Source organism: Schistocerca serialis, chromosome 4, assembly GCF_023864345.2.
Source record: "Schistocerca serialis cubense isolate TAMUIC-IGC-003099 chromosome 4, iqSchSeri2.2, whole genome shotgun sequence".
Lineage (NCBI taxonomy): Eukaryota > Metazoa > Arthropoda > Insecta > Orthoptera > Acrididae > Schistocerca > Schistocerca serialis.
The window spans coordinates 264,702,400-264,721,832 of NC_064641.1; the positions used below are offsets into that span (position 1 = coordinate 264,702,400).

A 19,433-nucleotide genomic window follows, 5' to 3' on the forward strand; every position below is an offset into this window, starting at 1 on the left:
AGCTAAGGGCCGCAGGTCTCGGGGGAGACGCCCTACCCTGCCCTGTTGTTCGTAACGAGCGCCGACGCCCCGCGCTAACTCAAACCGTACACTCTGGCCCGCTCGTTCCGGATACTTGCTGACCATCCTGTCTCCCATTCAAGCGAGCAGCTTCTTTCTTTACAAAGCATACACTGCCCGCCATCAAAACTGCAACACACAGAACCTGGCAAGCAAAACAAAGTCATCACAGTATAGGAAAGACAACTGTTGTGAGACCTTAACTTTTCCCGGCGAATTGAATGTTCAAGTAACTTACGGGTTTGCTGCCGGGTGACGACGTCGACCACCACCGATACTTCGACAGGGGCACACCCTGCCATTCTGCCTTGAGAATGGCAGGGTGTGCTCCTGTCGAAATATCGGCGGTGGTCGACGTCGTCACCTGGCAGCAAACCCGTAAGTTACTTGAACAAAACAGTTAGTTGGCATAAGGGACTAGTTCGCACATAACTTGAATTTTCTGCCACCGTGGAGCTAGATTGCTGTCATCGTACTAGCGGGAAGTGGTTGTAAAGATGCACCACCAACTGTAACCAGTCTGCTAGGAAACGTAACGAAGGAAGGACCACTCTCATCATTTTATGATCGTAATTTTTGCTTCTTCTGCTAAACCTGCAGTTCGAATTAAGGCGCTGCTGGTGGCGATTTTCGAAAGAGCGGTTAACTTTGGTTGCATGAATGTGCCATAATCATTTATTTCCGATGTATGCCATTGTGTGGTACCCATTTTGTTTTTGATATCCCTTTGGGACTAGTTGGCATAATTAGGCATGGGGTCAGCTACCACAGCTATATTATCGGGGCAGACCGACAGGGAACGTCCCGCAATCTCAAGAGCCTCTTGATCATCCTGAAAACATTTAAGGCTGCCTGCTCCTGAATAGGTAACATTTCCATCACACACTTTCACAGTGCATTAGTCTTCATCTACTGCATAACACTTAGGACCGCCAACACTGAATGGCTTTATGTTAAGTAGCAGTACAGATTATATTTGTCTAAACTAGTTTAATTACTTCAACAATTGATTTACGTGTTGAATTTTGAAGCCGCGTTTAGTTTTCGGTACCCTCATCTGGGACATCAGGCGTGTAATATCATTCAAACTATGTCAGGGTTTTCAACATTCATAGCATTATTTTATGCTTCGCATTTTATAATTTCAAATATGTCTGACGAATTTAAGAAACCGTTTCTCACTTAATCGTTATTTTCTTTACGAATAATTGACAATAATGATGTGCAGTATACTTCAGACTATATAAAACGAGTCATAACATAATTCTGTGAATAATAAGAGAAGCTTGATAGAGTGTGAGAGGCATTGGACGCATGATGTCCCAGATAATGGTACTACCGAAAACTAAATAGGTCTTCAAAATTCGTCACGCAAAGAAATTGTTGCAGAAATTAAACTATTATAGATAAATACATATAATTTATACTCCTGCTTAACCTAATGTCATTCAGAGTTAGCACAAAAGAGGTGATATAGATTAATAATTCACTCTGAAAGGATGGAACCGAAATGCTACCGGTTCGCCTGTAGGCTTCCTTAAATAACTTTGTTTTTGTTGAGTACCCTAGTACCCTGCGAAGCCTATCGAAACTGACGGCAATGAGATTCGCATGTCTACCACAGTCAGAAACGGGAAAACCTCTATATGCGCAGACGAAGATGATTCGATTTGGTACGACCGAAGTAAAATTGTGCCGAAATTGAATCCACCTGATCAAATAAACGAACGGCAGACTCCTACATTAGTTGTTTAACTTAAAACATAGAAAGAGTTCTATATGAATGACTGTAGGTAGCTATAATAATAAGCAGAACTTATTTTCCTTTGAGAACTCATTGTTTGTTCATACAGGTAAGTTCATACTGGTGTTTACAGACGTAGGCAGAGTTTAATTTTGTTCAAGGTATTTTTCCTTGCGATGAAGTTTTTTTTTTAGTTTGAAGAATTTATTCTTTGAGACGGAATTTGTCCTAAGTTTTGAGAAAATAAAATGCTTTTGCTGTTACTTGCCCTGACATTCGTCTCCATACCAGGTTATGCCAACTCACCCCTATGGGTATGCCAACTAATTTGCACACGATGTTACTTGGCACAGTTGCAATGTTTTATGAAAAATTTTTTGAGCCTTCCTAAATACGTATTTAATTAATGGTTCCTACACGTCTTTTTTTTTTAGTCAAGAAGAGAAGCTATCCGCCATATTCACTTGAATGTCAGTTGCTCAAAAAACAGAAAAATCAAAAACTAAAATCTATGCCAATTAGCTGCGTTGTCCCTTACTTCACGCTTGGAGATATGAATGATTAACATTTCAGAGCAACCGTATAATGTAGATCAGACCAGTGCCAAGTATACGGTGCGTAATGGATATAAGTGCAGATACTTATGTTGGCGGCTGAGGGCGGTGTACTGAACATCACATCACTAATTACGTAATTTGCAGACTAATAATTACAGCCGTTAAAAGTCGTGTTTTTTAGGTTGGTTGGTGTCTGCAAGTAGATGTGGCAAGAGTAAGCCAATAATTGTTATATTCCTGTGGGCAGCAGGTCAGGTGTTGAAGTGTCGACGCGTGGACGCAAAACTGTGACTCTGTACTGACAGGCATAGTCCACTTAGTGCTGCAGTACGACCATGTAGAAAACCTCAGGTAGTAAACATTGTGACGGGTTTATGGGAAGACAGTGGTTCAAATGCCTCAAGCACTATGGGACTTAGCATCTGAGGTCATCAGTCCCCTAGATTTAGATCTACTTAAACCTAAATAACCTAAGGACATCACACACATCCATGCCAGAGGCAGGATTCGAACCTGCGACCGTAGCAGCAGTGCGGTTCCAGACTGAAGGCCGGCCGGTGTGGCCGTGCGGTTAAAGGCGCTTCAGTCTGGAACCGCGTGACCGCTACGGTCGCAGGTTCGAATCCTGCCTCGGGCATGGAGGTGTGTAATGTCCTTAGGTTAGTTAGGTTTAATTAGTTCTAAGTTCTAGGCGACTGATGACCTCAGCAGTTGAGTCGCATAGTGCTCAGAGCCATTTGAACCAGCCAGACTGAAGCACCGAGAACCGCTCGGCCGCAGCGGCCAGCTTGGGAAGACAATAACCAACACACTGATGTGTGTACTTAATAGAGGAAACACACATAAAAATATCCTCACAACCTGTATACAAGGATTACACGGCGGTTATCACATTTCAGTGTTGGTTATTTGTGAGAAAATCGCGTTATATCTCGTGCAGGGAAAGGCATCTGCCGGCACGTATCGGAATTCGATAGTGGCAGAACAACGGCTTGTAGAGAGTGCAGTTTATCGTTCGGCAATGTCTGTCCTCGTGTTGGTCAGGATATCATGACTGCCATACGAATATAGAAGAGGTGGCATTTGGAGGACCCTACTCAGTGTCATGCAAGTTCTCAGCGGCTCCATGTCATTAGCGCCCAGAGGATACACACACCGTTTGCTCGACAGTGCGAGATCATACAGCCACGTACCGTACTGTAAGATAGGAATTGAGCACAGGCAGTATGAAGACGTCTGGACAATAACGTGCCACCATGGTGACCGTTCTGCTTCCTTTAACGTGGCGATATGGAGATACGTGGGGACAGTGGTGCTCGCGACAGAACAATAAGCATTATTTCCGTTTATGGTTTACCGGGCGTGGTGGCCGAGCGGTTCTAGGCGCTTCAGTCCGGAGCTGCGCGACTGCTACGGTCGCGGGTTCGAATCCTGCCTCGGGCATGGATGTGTGAGATGTCCTTAGGTTAGTTAGGTTTAAGTTGTTCTAAGTTCTAGGGGGCTGATGACCTCAGATGTTAAGTCCCATAGTGTTCAGAGCCATTTGAACCATTTATGGTTTTAATGATCCTTCAGTGGAACTCTTTGTCATCGACAGATGAAAAGCAAAATAACTTTACACACAAAATAGACGGTCTAGTCACACTAATGTGACCACTGTTTCTGTTCGACGTCAACGTACAATAACTACTCACAGACGGCAGGCAGTAGCACCAGGAGTGGCGGGTATGTGAAGCATGTCGGGGGACGCGGAAAACAGTGCTGTTGTTGTAATGCGTAAACGGAGCGATTTATCTGATGTCCAAAGGGGCAAAATTATTGGCTTTCGAGCCAATAGTGGAAGCATTTCCAAAATGGATAACACTGCAAACTGCTCATTTGCCGCCATGGTTATACTGTACCGCGGATGGCGAAATGGCGCCGTCCAAAAACAGTGCCGAGGCAGCTGTGTGCACCGGGAGCCATACATGACAGGGGTGAACGATGGCATTGGAGATGTGTACGGCCAGTAGTGTTTCCTCAAAAACCATTCAGCGAATGTTGCTGTGTGTGGGGTAGAATGCTACACAGGTAGACTGTTCGTAAGAAAGAGTTATTTCCATTTAATACGTAATAATTGGGGCAATTGCCTGGCACGACGAACATCGACAATCAGGATAGACGTCCCTCTACCACCGTACCGTTTCGATGGCATTTCTTAGACATTCACCTTATAAAAGTAGCATTTCTAACTTCTCATTGGTGTAAATGTCTGCATGCTAAGTATGTTGAAGTAAGGATAACCTGAAGATGGACGAGACGCTTAATGCTAGTTCCAGTGCGGACAAGCAAACAGTCGAAAGGATTTATACGTAGAACCAAGTAGCTCGGCATGAGCGTGTTCACAAAGTAGTAGCCGATTCCGACCGACCTGTCTTTCAACGCTAGTATATTTCTCGGATTATTTTGATAGAAGTTTCCGCTTCAAAATCAACAAATATTGTATCAGTGTAATCGTCTTTTCAAGCGCTTTCGGATGCCGTTAAAAATTACGTTATTCCCTTTTTTAAAAATCATATTTGCTTGAATATTTCTATCGATACACGAGTTAATAATCTTTCTTGCACACCATAGTACGGTCGGTCTCCTTTGTACACTATCATGTGCCGAAAACCTCGTTTCCATATGTGGGAGCGTTTGCGAAATAAAATTTATGTTAAGTCTTAAGTGACTCATCCTGTATATATAATCTGCCATCCATTAAGAGTTAAATCACCTTATCTCACAGTCACTATTCTGGTTCCAGTTCTATATTCCTATGGTGAGGCAGTATCCATCTCAGTATTTGACAAGTAACTTTATATCGACCGCTGAATTCAGCGGCATCTATATTACTTATTAGTTAACCCGGTGCACGGTGCATAATCTCAGCTGCAGGTTGCCTAAATAAAGGGTTCCAGGACAACAAATATTTCATTTCCAATATTTCGATTAATTGTTGACTGCGTTTAAAAAAATTAAAATGTTGTCATAATCTGCTGATTAAGACATGTAACCTTACGTTAAATGTTTAATACAATAAATCAGGCATCAAAATGAGGAATAGTGTATCCGTCATGAGGCAGTGTAACTTACAGCGCGCTAATTGTTTTGATCCAGTGTTTGAGAATGAGATTCAAATGGTTCAAATGGCTCTGAGGAATATGGGACTTAACTTCTGAGGTCATCAGTCCCCTAGAACTTAGAACTACTTAAACCTAACTAACCTAAGGACATCACACACATCCATACCCGAGGCAGGATTCGAACCTGCGACCGTAGTGGTCCCGCGGTTCCAGACTGTAGCGCCTAGAACCGCTCGTCCACCCCGGGCGGCTGAGAATGAGAGCAAACATTTTTGAAACTTATTCTTGCTGATATTCTTCCACAAAATGATGAAAAGGAAAAGTTTATTGCTGCCATCATTTTCGCTATTCATGCAGTAAAGCTTCAGCATGAGGCATGACGTCTTAATTTATTACGTCTTTACTACTGAGTCTACTCATGTCACATTTTGCAGACAGCGTCGAAATACACCACTGAGTATATCTGAAAGATAATATCGTTCTACGACACATAGTTCAAAAGATGCATAGTCAAAACGTCCAAATGTGCGAAAAATTTGCTTTCATTAAAAAAAGAATGTTCCATTCTCTAGAAAATCTGTAGTTAGTGACAAGAAAGCTGAAACTGTGTGTCACTGTTTGTGCTGAATTTTGAAGGGTTGGCATCGTGTGCAGGTTGCTTTACCGCTGCTTTTATGCGTAATGTGTTGCTCCTGATAGATTCAGGCAAGTCAATGGAGAAGAATTAACTACGGTCTAGATTTTTCACGTGAGTGGGTTTAGACACGAGTTCGGAGCTATGAGCAGCGATAAGAGCTTTGCAGTTGAACCAATACCAGCCGCTAGGTGGGAGCAACCAGCCCAGCCCAGCCCAGGCGAGCAGGGTCGTCCGCGGCCCCCCTCGGCCATAACGATCGCGTGCACGCAGGCCGTAACCAGAGCGCGAGGCACGGCTCTCGCCCGGTGGTCCTGCAGCAGGGTGCTGGACCACACACGGCCGCGGTCACTACTGCAGAGCTTCCCACTTATTCACAGTCAAAGTTATGCAGGCGGTGCAGACCGAGTATTTCGAGAGGAGGAGCAAGCGGTAGGGACCGACGGTTTCGGAACCTGCGAGGCCCTGTGTGAGCAATACTTGGGAGGCACATGTCTATAAAACTGATTATGTTTGTGCTTCGACTTTTTTATAGGTAATAGGTAATGCAGCCAATGCGTGATGTGTCCGCGGTGCATTTTCCCATGTGTGTCTACTGTCTCTATCTATATAGGCAAAATAATGTGAACACCTGAATATAATGAATTTCCTTGAGACAGAGAAGCTGCTGTCCATGCATCAGCACGGCTTTAGAAAGCATCGCTCCTGCGAAACGCAACTCGCCCTTTTTTCACATGATATCTTGCGAACCATGGATGAAGGGTATCAGACGGATGCCATATTCCTTGACTTCCGGAAAGCGTTTGACTCGGTGCCCTACTGCAGACTCCCAACTAAGGTACGAGCATATGGGATTGGTTCCCAAATATGTGAGTGGCTCGAAGACTTCTTAAGTGACAGAACCCAGTACGTTGTCCTCGATGGTGAGTGTTCATTGGAGGTGAGGGTATCATCTGGAGTGCCCCTTGGACGTGTGGTAGGTCCGCTGTTGTTTTCTATCTACATAAATGATCTTTTGGATAGGGTGGATAGCAATGTGCGGCTGTTCGCTGACGATGCTGTGGTGTACCGGAAGTTGTCGTCGTTGAATGACTGTAGGAGGATACAAGATGACTTGGACAGGATTTGTGATTAGTGTAAAGAATGGCAGCTAACTCTAAATATAGATACATGTAAATTAATGCAGATGAATAGGAAAAAGAACCCCATAATGTTTGAATACTCCATTAGTAGTGTAGCGCTTGACACAGTCACGGCGGTTAAATATTTGGGCGTAACATTGCAGAGCGATATGAAATGGGACAAGCATGTAATGGCAGTTGTGGGGAAGGCGGATAGTCGTCTTCGGTTCATTGGTAGAATTTTGGGAAGATGTGGTTCATCTGTAAAGGAGACCGCTTATAAGCACAAATACGACCTATTCTTGAGTACTGCTCGAGCGTTTGGGATCCCTATCAGGTAGGATTGAGGGAGGACATAGAAGCAATTCAGAGGCGGGCTGCTTGATTTGTTACTGGTAGGTTTGAACATCACGCGAGTGTTACGGAAATGCTTCAGGAACTCGGGTGGGAGTCTCTGGAGGAAAGGAGGCGTTCTTTTCGTGAATCGCAACTGAGGAAATTTGGAGAACCAGCATTTGAGGCTGACTGCAGTACAGTTTTACTGCCGCCAACTTACATTTCGCGGAAAGACCACAAAGACAAGATAAGAGAGATTAGGGCTCGTACAGAGGCATATAAGCAGTCATTTTTCCCTCGTTCTATTTGAGAGTGGAACAGGGAGAGAAGATGCAAGTTGTGGTACGAGGTACCCTCCGCCACGCACCGTATGGTCGATTGCGGAGTATGTATGTAGATGTAGATGTATTTGGGAATGGTTTGTTAATAAGGAGTTGGGTCCCCATTTGCCTGTAATAAAGCTGCTATTCTTCTTGGAATACTGGCATATAATGATTGTTTGGTCTCCAGTCTTCGATCAGAACCTCTTCTAACTGTCGTGACGAGGGAGGCGGAAATCTGCTCTCCGCTCCAATACCGCCCTCAGGGATTCGATAATGCTAATGGACTATGCTGGCCAGGGAAGACGCTACAGTTCAGTTGCATACTTCTCATATCACGATAAGACTGTCCTGGCTGTGCTAATGGGTGCATTATCGTCCTGAAATATGACATCGTTGTTGGGGAACAACATTTGAATCATGGGGTGCATCTGATCACTTCAAATTTTCACATAATCGTTGGCTGTGACACGGTCTCCGAGAGTAATGATGGGGCAAGCAGAATACCATGATATGGCTGCCCACACCATCACACTTCCACCTCCTGCTTAACCGTTGGAGTCAAGTAATCAAGTCTGCACGCTTGTTTTTGCGTTCTCCAGACGTAAACACGGCCCAATGTTGGGAAAAACGAAAACGATGACTCGTCGGAGAATTTGAAGTGTTTCCACTAATCAGCCACCCAGGATTTATGCTCACGACATCACGTTTTACGCTTGTTGTCGTCACTGATGGTTTTGGGTATAGCAGCTCGTCCATGAATGTTTGCTTTATGGTCTTCTCGGCGGACAGTGTCGATAGATGCTTGGTCTCGAAGATGGCTATTGAGCTTTTCAGTGATTTTAACTTCCGTAGTTTTGTGTTGTTTTGATGCAATTCGTGTTAGCGTACGACTGTCTCTGTCAGTTAGATTTGATTTGGGCGCACTGTTACGTTTACACGATGATGTCTTTCCATGTTTCTTGTTTCCTGTCATGACTGTTGAAACAGTTGCTCTTGAAACATTCAGTAAAGTGGCTGTCTTGGTCACTGAGGCCCCAGCTAATCGGGCCCACACAATGTGCCCTCTTTGGAACTGTGTTAGGTCTTTCATTGCACGCCGACTTCGGCCTCTGGCCGCAGATACGAAATGTGCACTACTCGTACTCAACCTGCACTGATGCATAGTCCGTACTGAAGAGGCACAGTCCATCGCGACAAGTGTCTTAGCTGAATTGTTGACCATCAAACACAACCATCCCATTACTGCCACTGTTCACATTATTTTGTTTGTCCTCTGTACGTTCATCTTAAGGTGTGTGTTGATGGAGATTTTGGTACCACGATCATCCTCTCCCCTTCCGCCCCCGTTTCCTGTCGCGTTGAGAAAAAATGTGCATGATAACAGCGTCTGTCGGTGAGCTCCGATTCTTTTGATTTTCCCGTCGTGTTCAATTTGTGCATTTGTAGGGGAGGAAATCATATGTTTCCATTTGAGGGCATTGCTGCAGAGTATTTGCAACGTAGCGCGACTCTGACGCAGTTACATAATTACCGACATGTGGACAAGAGATTAGTGTAGCCTTCGCGTGTTGCCGGCGTGGATACGGTGAATGCCGATACGTCAACTATGGCAGCGTTGCTAGGAAATGGGTCCAAATAAGACCAACGTGCTGTTGTTGTTGTTTTCTTAGCTGCCGAAGGACAAACACCGGTAGACATTCACCTTAGAGTGAATAACGTGTATGGAAGGATCTGCCAGCAAGTTTCATATCAGCGCACACTCTGCTGTAGATCGAAAATCTCATTCTGGAAACATCCCACAAGCTGTAGCTAAGACAAGTCTCCGTAATATCCTTTCTTCCAGGAGTGCTAGTTTTGCAATGTTCGTAGGAGAGCTTCTGTGAGGTTTGGAAGGTAGGAGACGAGGTACTGGCAGAAGTGGGGCTGTGAGGACGGGGCGTGAGTCGTGCTTGGGTAGCTCAGACGGTAGAGCACTTGCCCGCGAAAGGCAAAGATCCCGAGTTCGAGTCTCGGTCCGGCACACAGTTTTAATCTGCCAGGAAGTTTGTTACACTATACGCGTTCCCATTACACTCGACACTCTACAAAAACACATACGACACAATTCTGACATGTCCACAAGGAATGTGGCTCCACGTTCACGGAAGGAGAATGCATTTTGCCACAGGCGGCTGGACCTACACCGTGGGCTATCCCAGCCAACAATGGCATTTGAAGACAGCAGGAATATTTGAGAGAGCGAGGCAAAATTTTGTGCACCACTGCAACGCGTGTATTGACACTGGCGGGTGTCGCTTGTAGCACACCTACCTCCTTAGCTACGTGCGTGGAAAACCTAAAAACAATTATCAAAGTGTCCGTTATACCAGTCTAACGGTCGTTAGTGCGCAAGACGTGTTCGATCCGGATGTAGCTCACCACCTTGACTAGCAAGCTGGCATTCAACACGCAACGCACTACGTGCTCTCCACCGCGCTGCTGATCGCCCAGAAACGATCCAAACGATTCAGTTTGTTAGTACGGTACAGCACCCTCAAGCGGCAGATGGCTTGTACAGCTAGAGTACGCGAACTACATGCAGGTTCTCGAAAGGGAAAAGCGTAAACTACGATAGTACGGTGGAAAGTAATGTCTCCGAATATTTTATGTGAAAAATTTTAAAGATTTTTAAATAAAACAAACTTTATTACCTTTCTACATCTTTATTCTTCGTGTCTATTTATTTCTCGTCATAGTCACCCTTACGACAAACACATTCCTCCCAACGAGAGACCAGTTTGTTGATACAGCCAGTTTGTTGATACTGTCACTGTAGAAAGCGTGATTTTGTTGTCAGAGCCGCGAGCTCACCTCTGCTTGCAGTAGTTCATTGGTATCAAAGTGAAGTCCTCGAAAGCGTTCTTTAAGTTTTGGAAAGAGATGAAAATGGATGGGGCCGAGTCGGGACTGTATGGAGAATGATCGATGACAGTAAACCAAGGGCGTCTGATTGTTGCAGATCCCGCATCGCTCGAGTGTGGTCTGCCGTTGTCAGGCTGAAGAATAGTCTGCTCCATACGTGGACGAACTCTTCGAATTCCAAACACTATTATACAGCACGCTGTTTTTTACGCACCGAAATAGTTGGGTTAAACAACCGCCATGTTATACGCTACAATTCGGAGCCTTCTAACGCATAGGACTTCGTAGATATGAAGAAGAAATGTTTAGAATGTTAATAACGTTTGTTAATAATATTTGTTTCGTTCAAAAAGCTTTAACAGTTCTGAGACAGAAAATTCGGAGGCATTACTTTTCAGTACGCCCTCGTAGCTTTTCACTTTGCCGTCCACCCCCATAGCTGAGTGCTCAATGCGACAGAATGCCAGACGAAGGGCCCGGTTTCGATTCCTGGTGGAGCTGGATAACTTTACCGCTGGGCGACTTCATTTCACACCAGTCGACTCGCAAGACGCCAAAGTGACATTAACCAAAAAGATTTGCACCAGGCGAAGTCTACCCGACGGGAGGCCCTAGCCACACGCATATTTCATTTCATTTCACTCTGTCAAAGACATGTGTTAGCGCCTCCATGTGACAGTTATGATATCATTTGTCGTTGTGGATGAAAGGTTCTTCTTCAAATGCACCTATCAATACACCAAGTTCTTCCTACGTCCAAACAGCCATGATGCCTCTGTAATGAGGGCCATCCTTTATGCGACGTTGGTGTTACTGATACACATTCAACTGTGCTTTAGAATATCTGCCACTCTTGATATTGCTCTGCACATTCGGAAAGATTACACAATGTGTGTTTTCCACGCTTTGACGTCAGAGACTCGTCACGCTGCACGATGTCGTGCTATTCATGGCCCATAAGAGTCCGACATTAAGATATACAAGCAGGTCACTTGGTAACTCTGTAGCATTAGAGAGAAACTATTTTCAATAGTTCCCTAAATTTATTGCTGCTAGCCGTAAAACTTTTAATAGATCATATTGCTCTCGTAGTAAAATTAAGTATGTGCATAATCCAGGTAAACCGGCGTCTACCCTACGTCTGAACTCTCTAACAGCAGAAACAAGAGCATCCTTCTGTTTGTTTGCCTGTCACCTTCTTCCACCTACACTATGACTGTTCCATAAAAACACGGGAGAACTGCCGGATATCAGCAACGTTCTGCCACGATATTTCAGCGCAGAGTCTTCTGGCCATCTTCAGGTGAATGCCACTGTAGTAGTACTGGCGAGTACGCGCTGAGCTCCGCTATTTAAAGCCTTCTGAGGTGACATTGCGCATGCGCTGCTCAGCGTGCGCGTTCATAACGGCTCCGTGCGCTGCGCCTCGCGCCCTCCACTGCGAAAGCCTGGCGTATCGGTGTCAGGTCGATTTCCATCTTTATGCAGATAACTACGTCGACTACGAAGTTTCTCTATAACAGGATTCCAAGCAGAGTTCAACTGATAACCGCTATCTCGGTTGATGAGAGTCTCGTTGTCAGACAGTCTTATTTCCACAGATTCATTGATAATCGAGCTCCAAAAGTTTGATGTATGGGCCAAAATTTTCGTGTCGTCGTAACTCATGGAATGGTCTGTGGAAATACAATGTTCGGCGATTGCGGACTTGGTGGGTTGGAGAAGGCGAGTATGCCGTTGGTGTTCCACAATGCGTTCCTGCACAGTTCGTGTTGTTTTCCCTATATATGATTTGCCGCATTCACACGGAATTTTGTGAACACCTGGTTTACGCAGGCCCAGGTCGTCTTTAACGGATCCCACCAGTGATGAAATTTTGGAAGGAGGACGAAAGATGACTCTCACTTGATACTTTCTCAATATTCTGCCTATCTGTGAAGAAATATTCCCAATAAATGGTAGATAAACAGTCGACCTGAAAGCCTCTTCCTCTTCCTTGTTCCGTCGTTTGTAGGTCTTCATCACTATGACTGCCGAAATTGAAGTAAGCAGAGACATCATGGCAAATGTATGTTTCTCTGAACGATGGCAAAAATGTAAATTTAAAAAAAAGTAATTAGCATATCAATCGCTGAACTAAAGGAAAGGCTTCTGGCCGGCCGAAGTGGCCGTGCGGTTAAAGGCGCTGCAGTCTGGAACCGCAAGTCCGCTACGGTTGCAGGTTCGAATCCTGCCTCGGGCATGGATGTTTGTGATGTCCTTAGGTTAGTTAGGTTTAACTGGTTCTAAGTTCTAGGGGACTAATGACCTCAGCAGTTGAGTCCCATAGTGCTCAGAGCCATTTGAACCATTTTTTGAAAGGCTTCTGTCCGCAAATAGCAAGCTGATATTGTACTTCTGCTATGAGTTTTTCGTAAATGCAGTTTGTCAGTAAGAAACAAAACATTAATATCCGACTGTTAGTTCCTTACCTTAAATTTTCAGTTTTCCACCTCATTTTGAGTCTAAAGCTCAGGTGCCTCCTTTGCCGTAACATCACCAGCCGAGTACGTCTCTTTCTGCTGGTGAGGCGCTATAGTTTAATCTCCTATCGTCACTGACACGTCTGAGACTCCTCGTTATGCAGTTGTTAAGACACTGTTCAGCAGGAAAAGCGCTGAGATTCCTGCCCGCTCATCCAGATTCAGCCAGAATACTGGGCAGATCGTTAAACTGTTACACTGCTTATTTCCTTACTATGTGGATTTCCAGGTAAATACGGTTATTGATAGAGTTGATCAGCTGTAAGATTTCGTAAGAGTGATCCAAATCAGCCTGTCCATGGAAATTCTGTGCATATTAAAAGTGTCGGACTGGGACTCTAATCCGGAACCTTGGTTTCGTGGGCAATGTTGTTAGCGACCGAAACAAGTCTATTCACGATTTACGCCCCACTCTCACAGCTTTATTTCTGATAGTACCTTTCTAAAACTTTCTCAACTTGCCCGACGTACTCCCGACAACCTTGCAAGACTAGCACTAACGGAAGAATTGTGACTAAGCCAATTATCCACAATATTATTTTTCAGACACATTTTTCCAAGATACTTCGAAGTTTGGAAGGCTGGTGATAAGCTACTGGTGGAAGTAAAACCATGAGCGTGGGTTGTGAATCCTGCTTGGATGATTCAGTCGGTAGGGCCCCTCCCCACGTAAGGCAAAGGTCCTTGTCCGGCACACAGTTTTAATCTCCCACGACGTTACGAATCAACATACACTCCGGTACAGAGTGAAAATTCATTCCGGATACTGAATTTTGTCCGTTATCATACTTCAATACTTAGAGGTTAATTTTTATGGTGTAATATTTCTGTTTGTGACTAACGCTATTTTGCAGTAATAAAAAAAAGGAAGTGCACTATGTACCTAGACAGGACGCTAAACATCTGAATATTTCAGATTTGTTACCTGTACTGTGTCGTCAAAGAAATATTGAAATATTTACAAAGTCCAAATTATGATAATCGGAAAAAGTGAGCCAGCTTAAAAACGCATTGAAATGGAAAATGAAAATCTAGGAAATGTGTTAACACAAGTTGAGTAAAGTGAATAGGTTGCTGTTCTTCAGAAAGATGGTGCCTGTAGGAAACCCTTAAAAAAATTTTGCTGTGATGTTTAAAATTTTTTTTCATTTGTTGCAGGAACGCAAAAATGGGTCGCAGTGGATACACATGCGTGCGGCACGTGTTCTGCACACTGAATGTCATCATGTGGGTAAGTCACATGTTGTTTACATCAAAGTTCTATCGCTACCATATGTGGAGGCCGTGAAGTATTTAATTGCAACCAGGGCGAAACAGAAAGCATGAAAATACAGTCGGGCTGCCACATGTCAGTCAATATGAAAGCCTAAGAGACACTATATTCTAAATACATAAATTTTTAACCATATATTGTTTGCAGTGCCACAAACGGTCTGAAGAGCAGGGTAGCTCATTAAACCTGTATCTGAATGAGGTCACGCAGTAGTGCTCATTACCAGTCTGATAAATTCCTGTACTGCTATCCTGGATTGTGTCTTAAATTATCCTATATTGTAAACGCGAAAATTTGTGTGTGAGTGTATTTGTACTCCTTGACGATGAAACGGATGGACCAATTCGGAAGAAATTTGGAATGGAATAGCTTGTATCCTAAATTAACATATAAGCTAGTATATGTTACAGTCCAATACAGTTATTGATTTGAAGAATATAGTGCCAAATGTGGAACAGTAATTGCCCTTACAAAAAGCTATTTACTCTTTGACTTTTGAGTTGTATTTGTGAAAATGCCTTTATCGTTTAACATGCCCTACATAATGCCATTCGAAGTAATGAATGCAATGCTTATACAATCCTCAAAGTGTTTAATACATACTTCCATACAAGCCCGTGGCATTTTAGACGCTGAGGGTCTGGCCTGTCTTATTGCTTCTGAGACAACGGCGGTGTCATTGAAATGCTGTACGGAAGAGGGATGTCTTGCTTTTCATGTAGAACGTGGCAGGATTTAAATGAGGCTGGATCTGATTATCTGCTGATATCTGTTGGTTACAGGCACACACTTGAGGGCCGATGACCCTGTTTCGCGTACAAACATTACAAAATTTGCGCTACCTCGAACTAAAAATTGCTCATTTTCTTTCTTTGTCTGATTATGATGTTTGTTACTGCTTCACGCTGGAACGGCTGCACGAATTTGAATGAACTTTGGAATGGAGGTAGCTTAAGCCTGAATTAACTCACAGGCAAGGTTAGCTTTCACCCTGAAAAAAAGAAAATCCCTGTTCCCATGGGGTGGTCACGTGACTACTATTTCCGTGGGACGGGTAACGTGACTAAAACATCATCCGTGAAAGTTAAATATCAAATGAATTAAGTTTAGCCAAGAAATTAGTTTTTCACCTAAGTAAACGAGTGAGTTGTGTATTCTGTCACCTCGTCCTCCATGCCTCAGTATCTCCAATAGAGAACTTTTGCGATGGCGCACTGGCATTAACATTTCTGTATGAATAGCTGTTACTCAGGGGCCGGCCGGAGTGGCCGTGCGGTTAAAGGCGCTGCAGTCTCGAACCGCAAGACCGCTACGGTCGCAGGTTCGAATCCTGCTTCGGGCATGGATGTTTGTGATGTCCTTAGGTTAGTTAGGTTTAACTAGTTCTAAGTTCTAGGGGACTAATGACCTCAGCAGTTGAGTCCCATAGTGCTCAGAGCCATTTGAACCATTTGTTACTCAGGGGAGAGCTGCTAGTTTAAACAATTATTAGTAATTCGAACATGTTAGCGTTCTTCCTGAAATTGTGGTTATTCCGTTTCCATCAATTAATGAGTCTGAGAAACTGCCAGCAAGAATAAGCGTTCCTAGATGTTTACGCCTATGGACATTTGATAAAGCTTTTACCAAAGGAAAAACTTCTAATAAATACTGGGGCGGCTGTTATAGTCTGTCAGCGATAACAATCAGATATGACAGAAACGAAAATAATGGCCCGAGGCACATGATTTATCCAAAACTGGAAGATTGCCCCGTCGAAATAGAAAGACTAAATTAATTACAATCCATACCAGTGCAGTATTCTCGCATGCAGTCTAGTTTCGTCTGCTTGTTAGTGGAGGTACGATCATCGGATAAAACACTATCTAAGAAACTACTTCCGAACAGCCCTTGAAGGACCAACGGTACCGACCAACCACCGTGTCATTTTCAGCCCTTACACGTCACCGGACACGGATGTGGAGGGGATGTGGTCAGCGCATCGCTCTCCCGGCCGTTGTTAGTTTTCGAGACAGCAGCCGATGTTTCTCTGTCAAGTAGCTCCTAAATTTGCCTCACAAGGGCTGAATGTACCCCGCTTGCCAACAGCACTTGGCACACCAGGACGGTCACCCATCCAAGTGCTAGACAACCCCAACAGCCCTTAACTTCGGTCCTCTAACTGGAACCACTGCCGCAAGGCCGTTGGCACAAAAACATCAGCTGCCTCCTTAAAAGAGCGCACTGGTTGATTTGCAGTGGTGTAAATGATATTCCCTTCTCATCGATAATTTAAGTCCTGAAAGTGAAGTACCAGTCCTTTGTATGGAATCAGCGTAGTAGCAGGGGTCGATGTCGAGACCTGATAGTGGCAGAAAGGAGCTATCGTGTCTGGATGTGCTCATGAAGACACGGTGAATGGAGGTGTTCGATGTGTTCGTGTATCAAATCGGATTGTCCAACGTGTCTGTAATGAATGTTGTAAGACTAGCAGCATGAAACACGGCGTTTCGAGCAGTGGTAATAAACAGATCCTAGCCGACAGAGCCAGGAGACGAGTGTCACGCCTTGTCAATGACAATCGATTACAAACCCGACAGGTATTGTTGCCGGCAACGAATGCAGGTCCACATCGACCAGTTTCCTAGCAAACGTTGGGATGGAAACCGTATGCTATGTTCACATGGAGCCGGGTATATAGCAAAAGGCCATTGCTCACTGCTGCCCATCTTCAATAGGCCAAAAAAACGCGGGAACAATAACTGACTGCAGGCGTGTGGTGTCGTCCGACAAGTCGTGATTTTCCCTCTTCTTACATATCATATGCAGTGCGTCGAGTGCACCTTCACCCGCCTAGTGTGGGAGGTGTAGCTCAGGCAGGAGGTCGTTCTGTTATGTTTTAAGCCGTTTTTTCGTAACGTGACTTCCCCAGTGTTAGCAGTGCATGGAGCAGGGAGCGGGTACTAACAAAGGAAATTTGGCACAATTTAAGTAACAATCATCCATATGAATGTAAAAGAAGTAAACTTTTACAACCTTCAAACCGAACACACGCCGGCCGCGGTGGTCTAGCGGTTCTAGGCGCTCATTCCGGAACCGCGCGACTGCTACGGTCGCAGGTTCGAATCCTGCCTCGGGAATGGATGTGTGTGATGTCCGTAGGTTATTTAGGTTTAAGTAGTTCTGAGTTCTAGGGGACTGATGACAACAGATGTTAAGTCCCATAGTGATCAGAGCCATTTGAACCATTTGAACCGAACACACAGAAAGAAAAAAAAAATCAAAATAGTCTCTGTAGCAAACGCATTGGGCAATACTTGATCACTCATTCACAGTCGGCGTCTACAAATTCAGTTACGGGAAACCACACTAGGAGCCCAATTTACGAGTTCTGCAGAGTTATTCAATATACATGATTACACGAGATAACATTTAGCTGATTATTCACGATAATGAATATTCGTGCAGAAGATAATTACAGTCTAAACAATGCCCGGCACGCAATTTACCATGTAAATCACTATGCTTATTAAAAGTTCACAAAAGAATTCATAACTACTTAAACGTAACTAACCTAAGCACATCACACAACATCCAGTTATCACGAGGCAGAGAAAATCCCTGACCTTGCCGGGAATCGAACCCGGGAACCCGGGCGTGGGAAGCGAGAACGCTACCGCACGACCACGAGCTGCGGACAGCTTCAGTTTTGGACACCAAGTGTAAATCTCGCGCTGTACGCTTTTTGTATGACATCCACGCTGTCATTTGACAAGTCATAACGTGAGTGAACAGTATGGCTATTGAGAAGGGAGACTGTGAGCTGCTAACGAAATTGTTTTATGTGAACGGCAGCATAGAGAGAAAAAATGAAATGTGTGTGTGGCATTGTTGGCCGGGAAGCCCCATCCGGGGAAGTGCGGCCGGCGAGTACAAGTCTTTATTTCGGTCGACGCCACATTGGGCGACTTGCGTGCCGGTGATGAGGACAACACAACATCCAGCTGTGTTATCCTCCCGGCCGGGAATCGAACCCGGGCCCGCTGCATGGGAGGCAAGCACGTTACCACTCAGCTAAGCAGGCGGACAGCATAGAGAGAATATCGCCGGTTGAAAACCCGAGGAGGGGTCCGATGTCATTAAACGTCTTAAGAAGATTATAATGAAATTCGAAAACACGGGTCAGCTTGGCTTGGCATCTGGAAGACGGAGTCCTTTCCCAGTGGAAGTTATTGACGAGCTTGCTGTTGTGATCGACGACGCAGCATGTGCGCCGAGGAAGTGCTGGTGCTCGGGCAATGTGACGAGGATTGTCCGTCCCATGGTCAGCGGTACAGAAAGTTCTTCGGTCTATTTTACACTGGTACCTTTACAAGATCTAGACTGTGCAGCAACTGAAGTCTCATGATCCGCAGCAACGTTCTGAATTTGCTCTTCGGTTTCTGGCACGGATCGACGTTGGTTACATTTGAACAGGCAATATTCTGTAGAGTGACGAGGCATATTTTACAGTATAGAGGGCAATGCGTACACAGAACTATCGAATTTGGGGTAGTATTAAACCGCGTGTTGTGCACTAAGCACCTTATGTGACTGTGTGGTGTGGATTCGTAAGCACCTTCATTCTCGGTCTGTTCATCTTTGAAGAAGATACACCAAGAGGGCCTGTCACGTATACAGTGACGTCTGCACTTTATCGAGACCTTCATGAAAGATTTGCTAATCGCAGCCTTCAAACGGTTCAAATGGCTCTGAACACTATGCGACTTAACATCTGAGGTCATCAGTCCCCTAGAACTTCGAACTGCCTAAACCTAGCTAACCTAAGGACATCACACACATCCATGCCCGAGGCATGCGGCCGTAGCAGTGGCCCGGT

General features: G+C 44.7%; 1 protein-coding gene across 2 annotated transcripts in view; it reads left to right on the plus strand.

The window, feature by feature from the left end:
* LOC126473771 (tetraspanin-9) overlaps window positions 1-19,433 on the plus strand; it is a 523,722-nt gene that overhangs the window by 376,590 nt on the left and 127,699 nt on the right. For both annotated transcript variants that reach the window (XM_050101035.1, XM_050101036.1), the window contains exon 4: window positions 14,461-14,533. In XM_050101035.1, coding sequence (XP_049956992.1) covers window positions 14,471-14,533 — 63 coding nt within the window. In that variant the 5' untranslated portion in view covers window positions 14,461-14,470. The remainder of the gene's footprint in view (window positions 1-14,460; window positions 14,534-19,433) is intronic.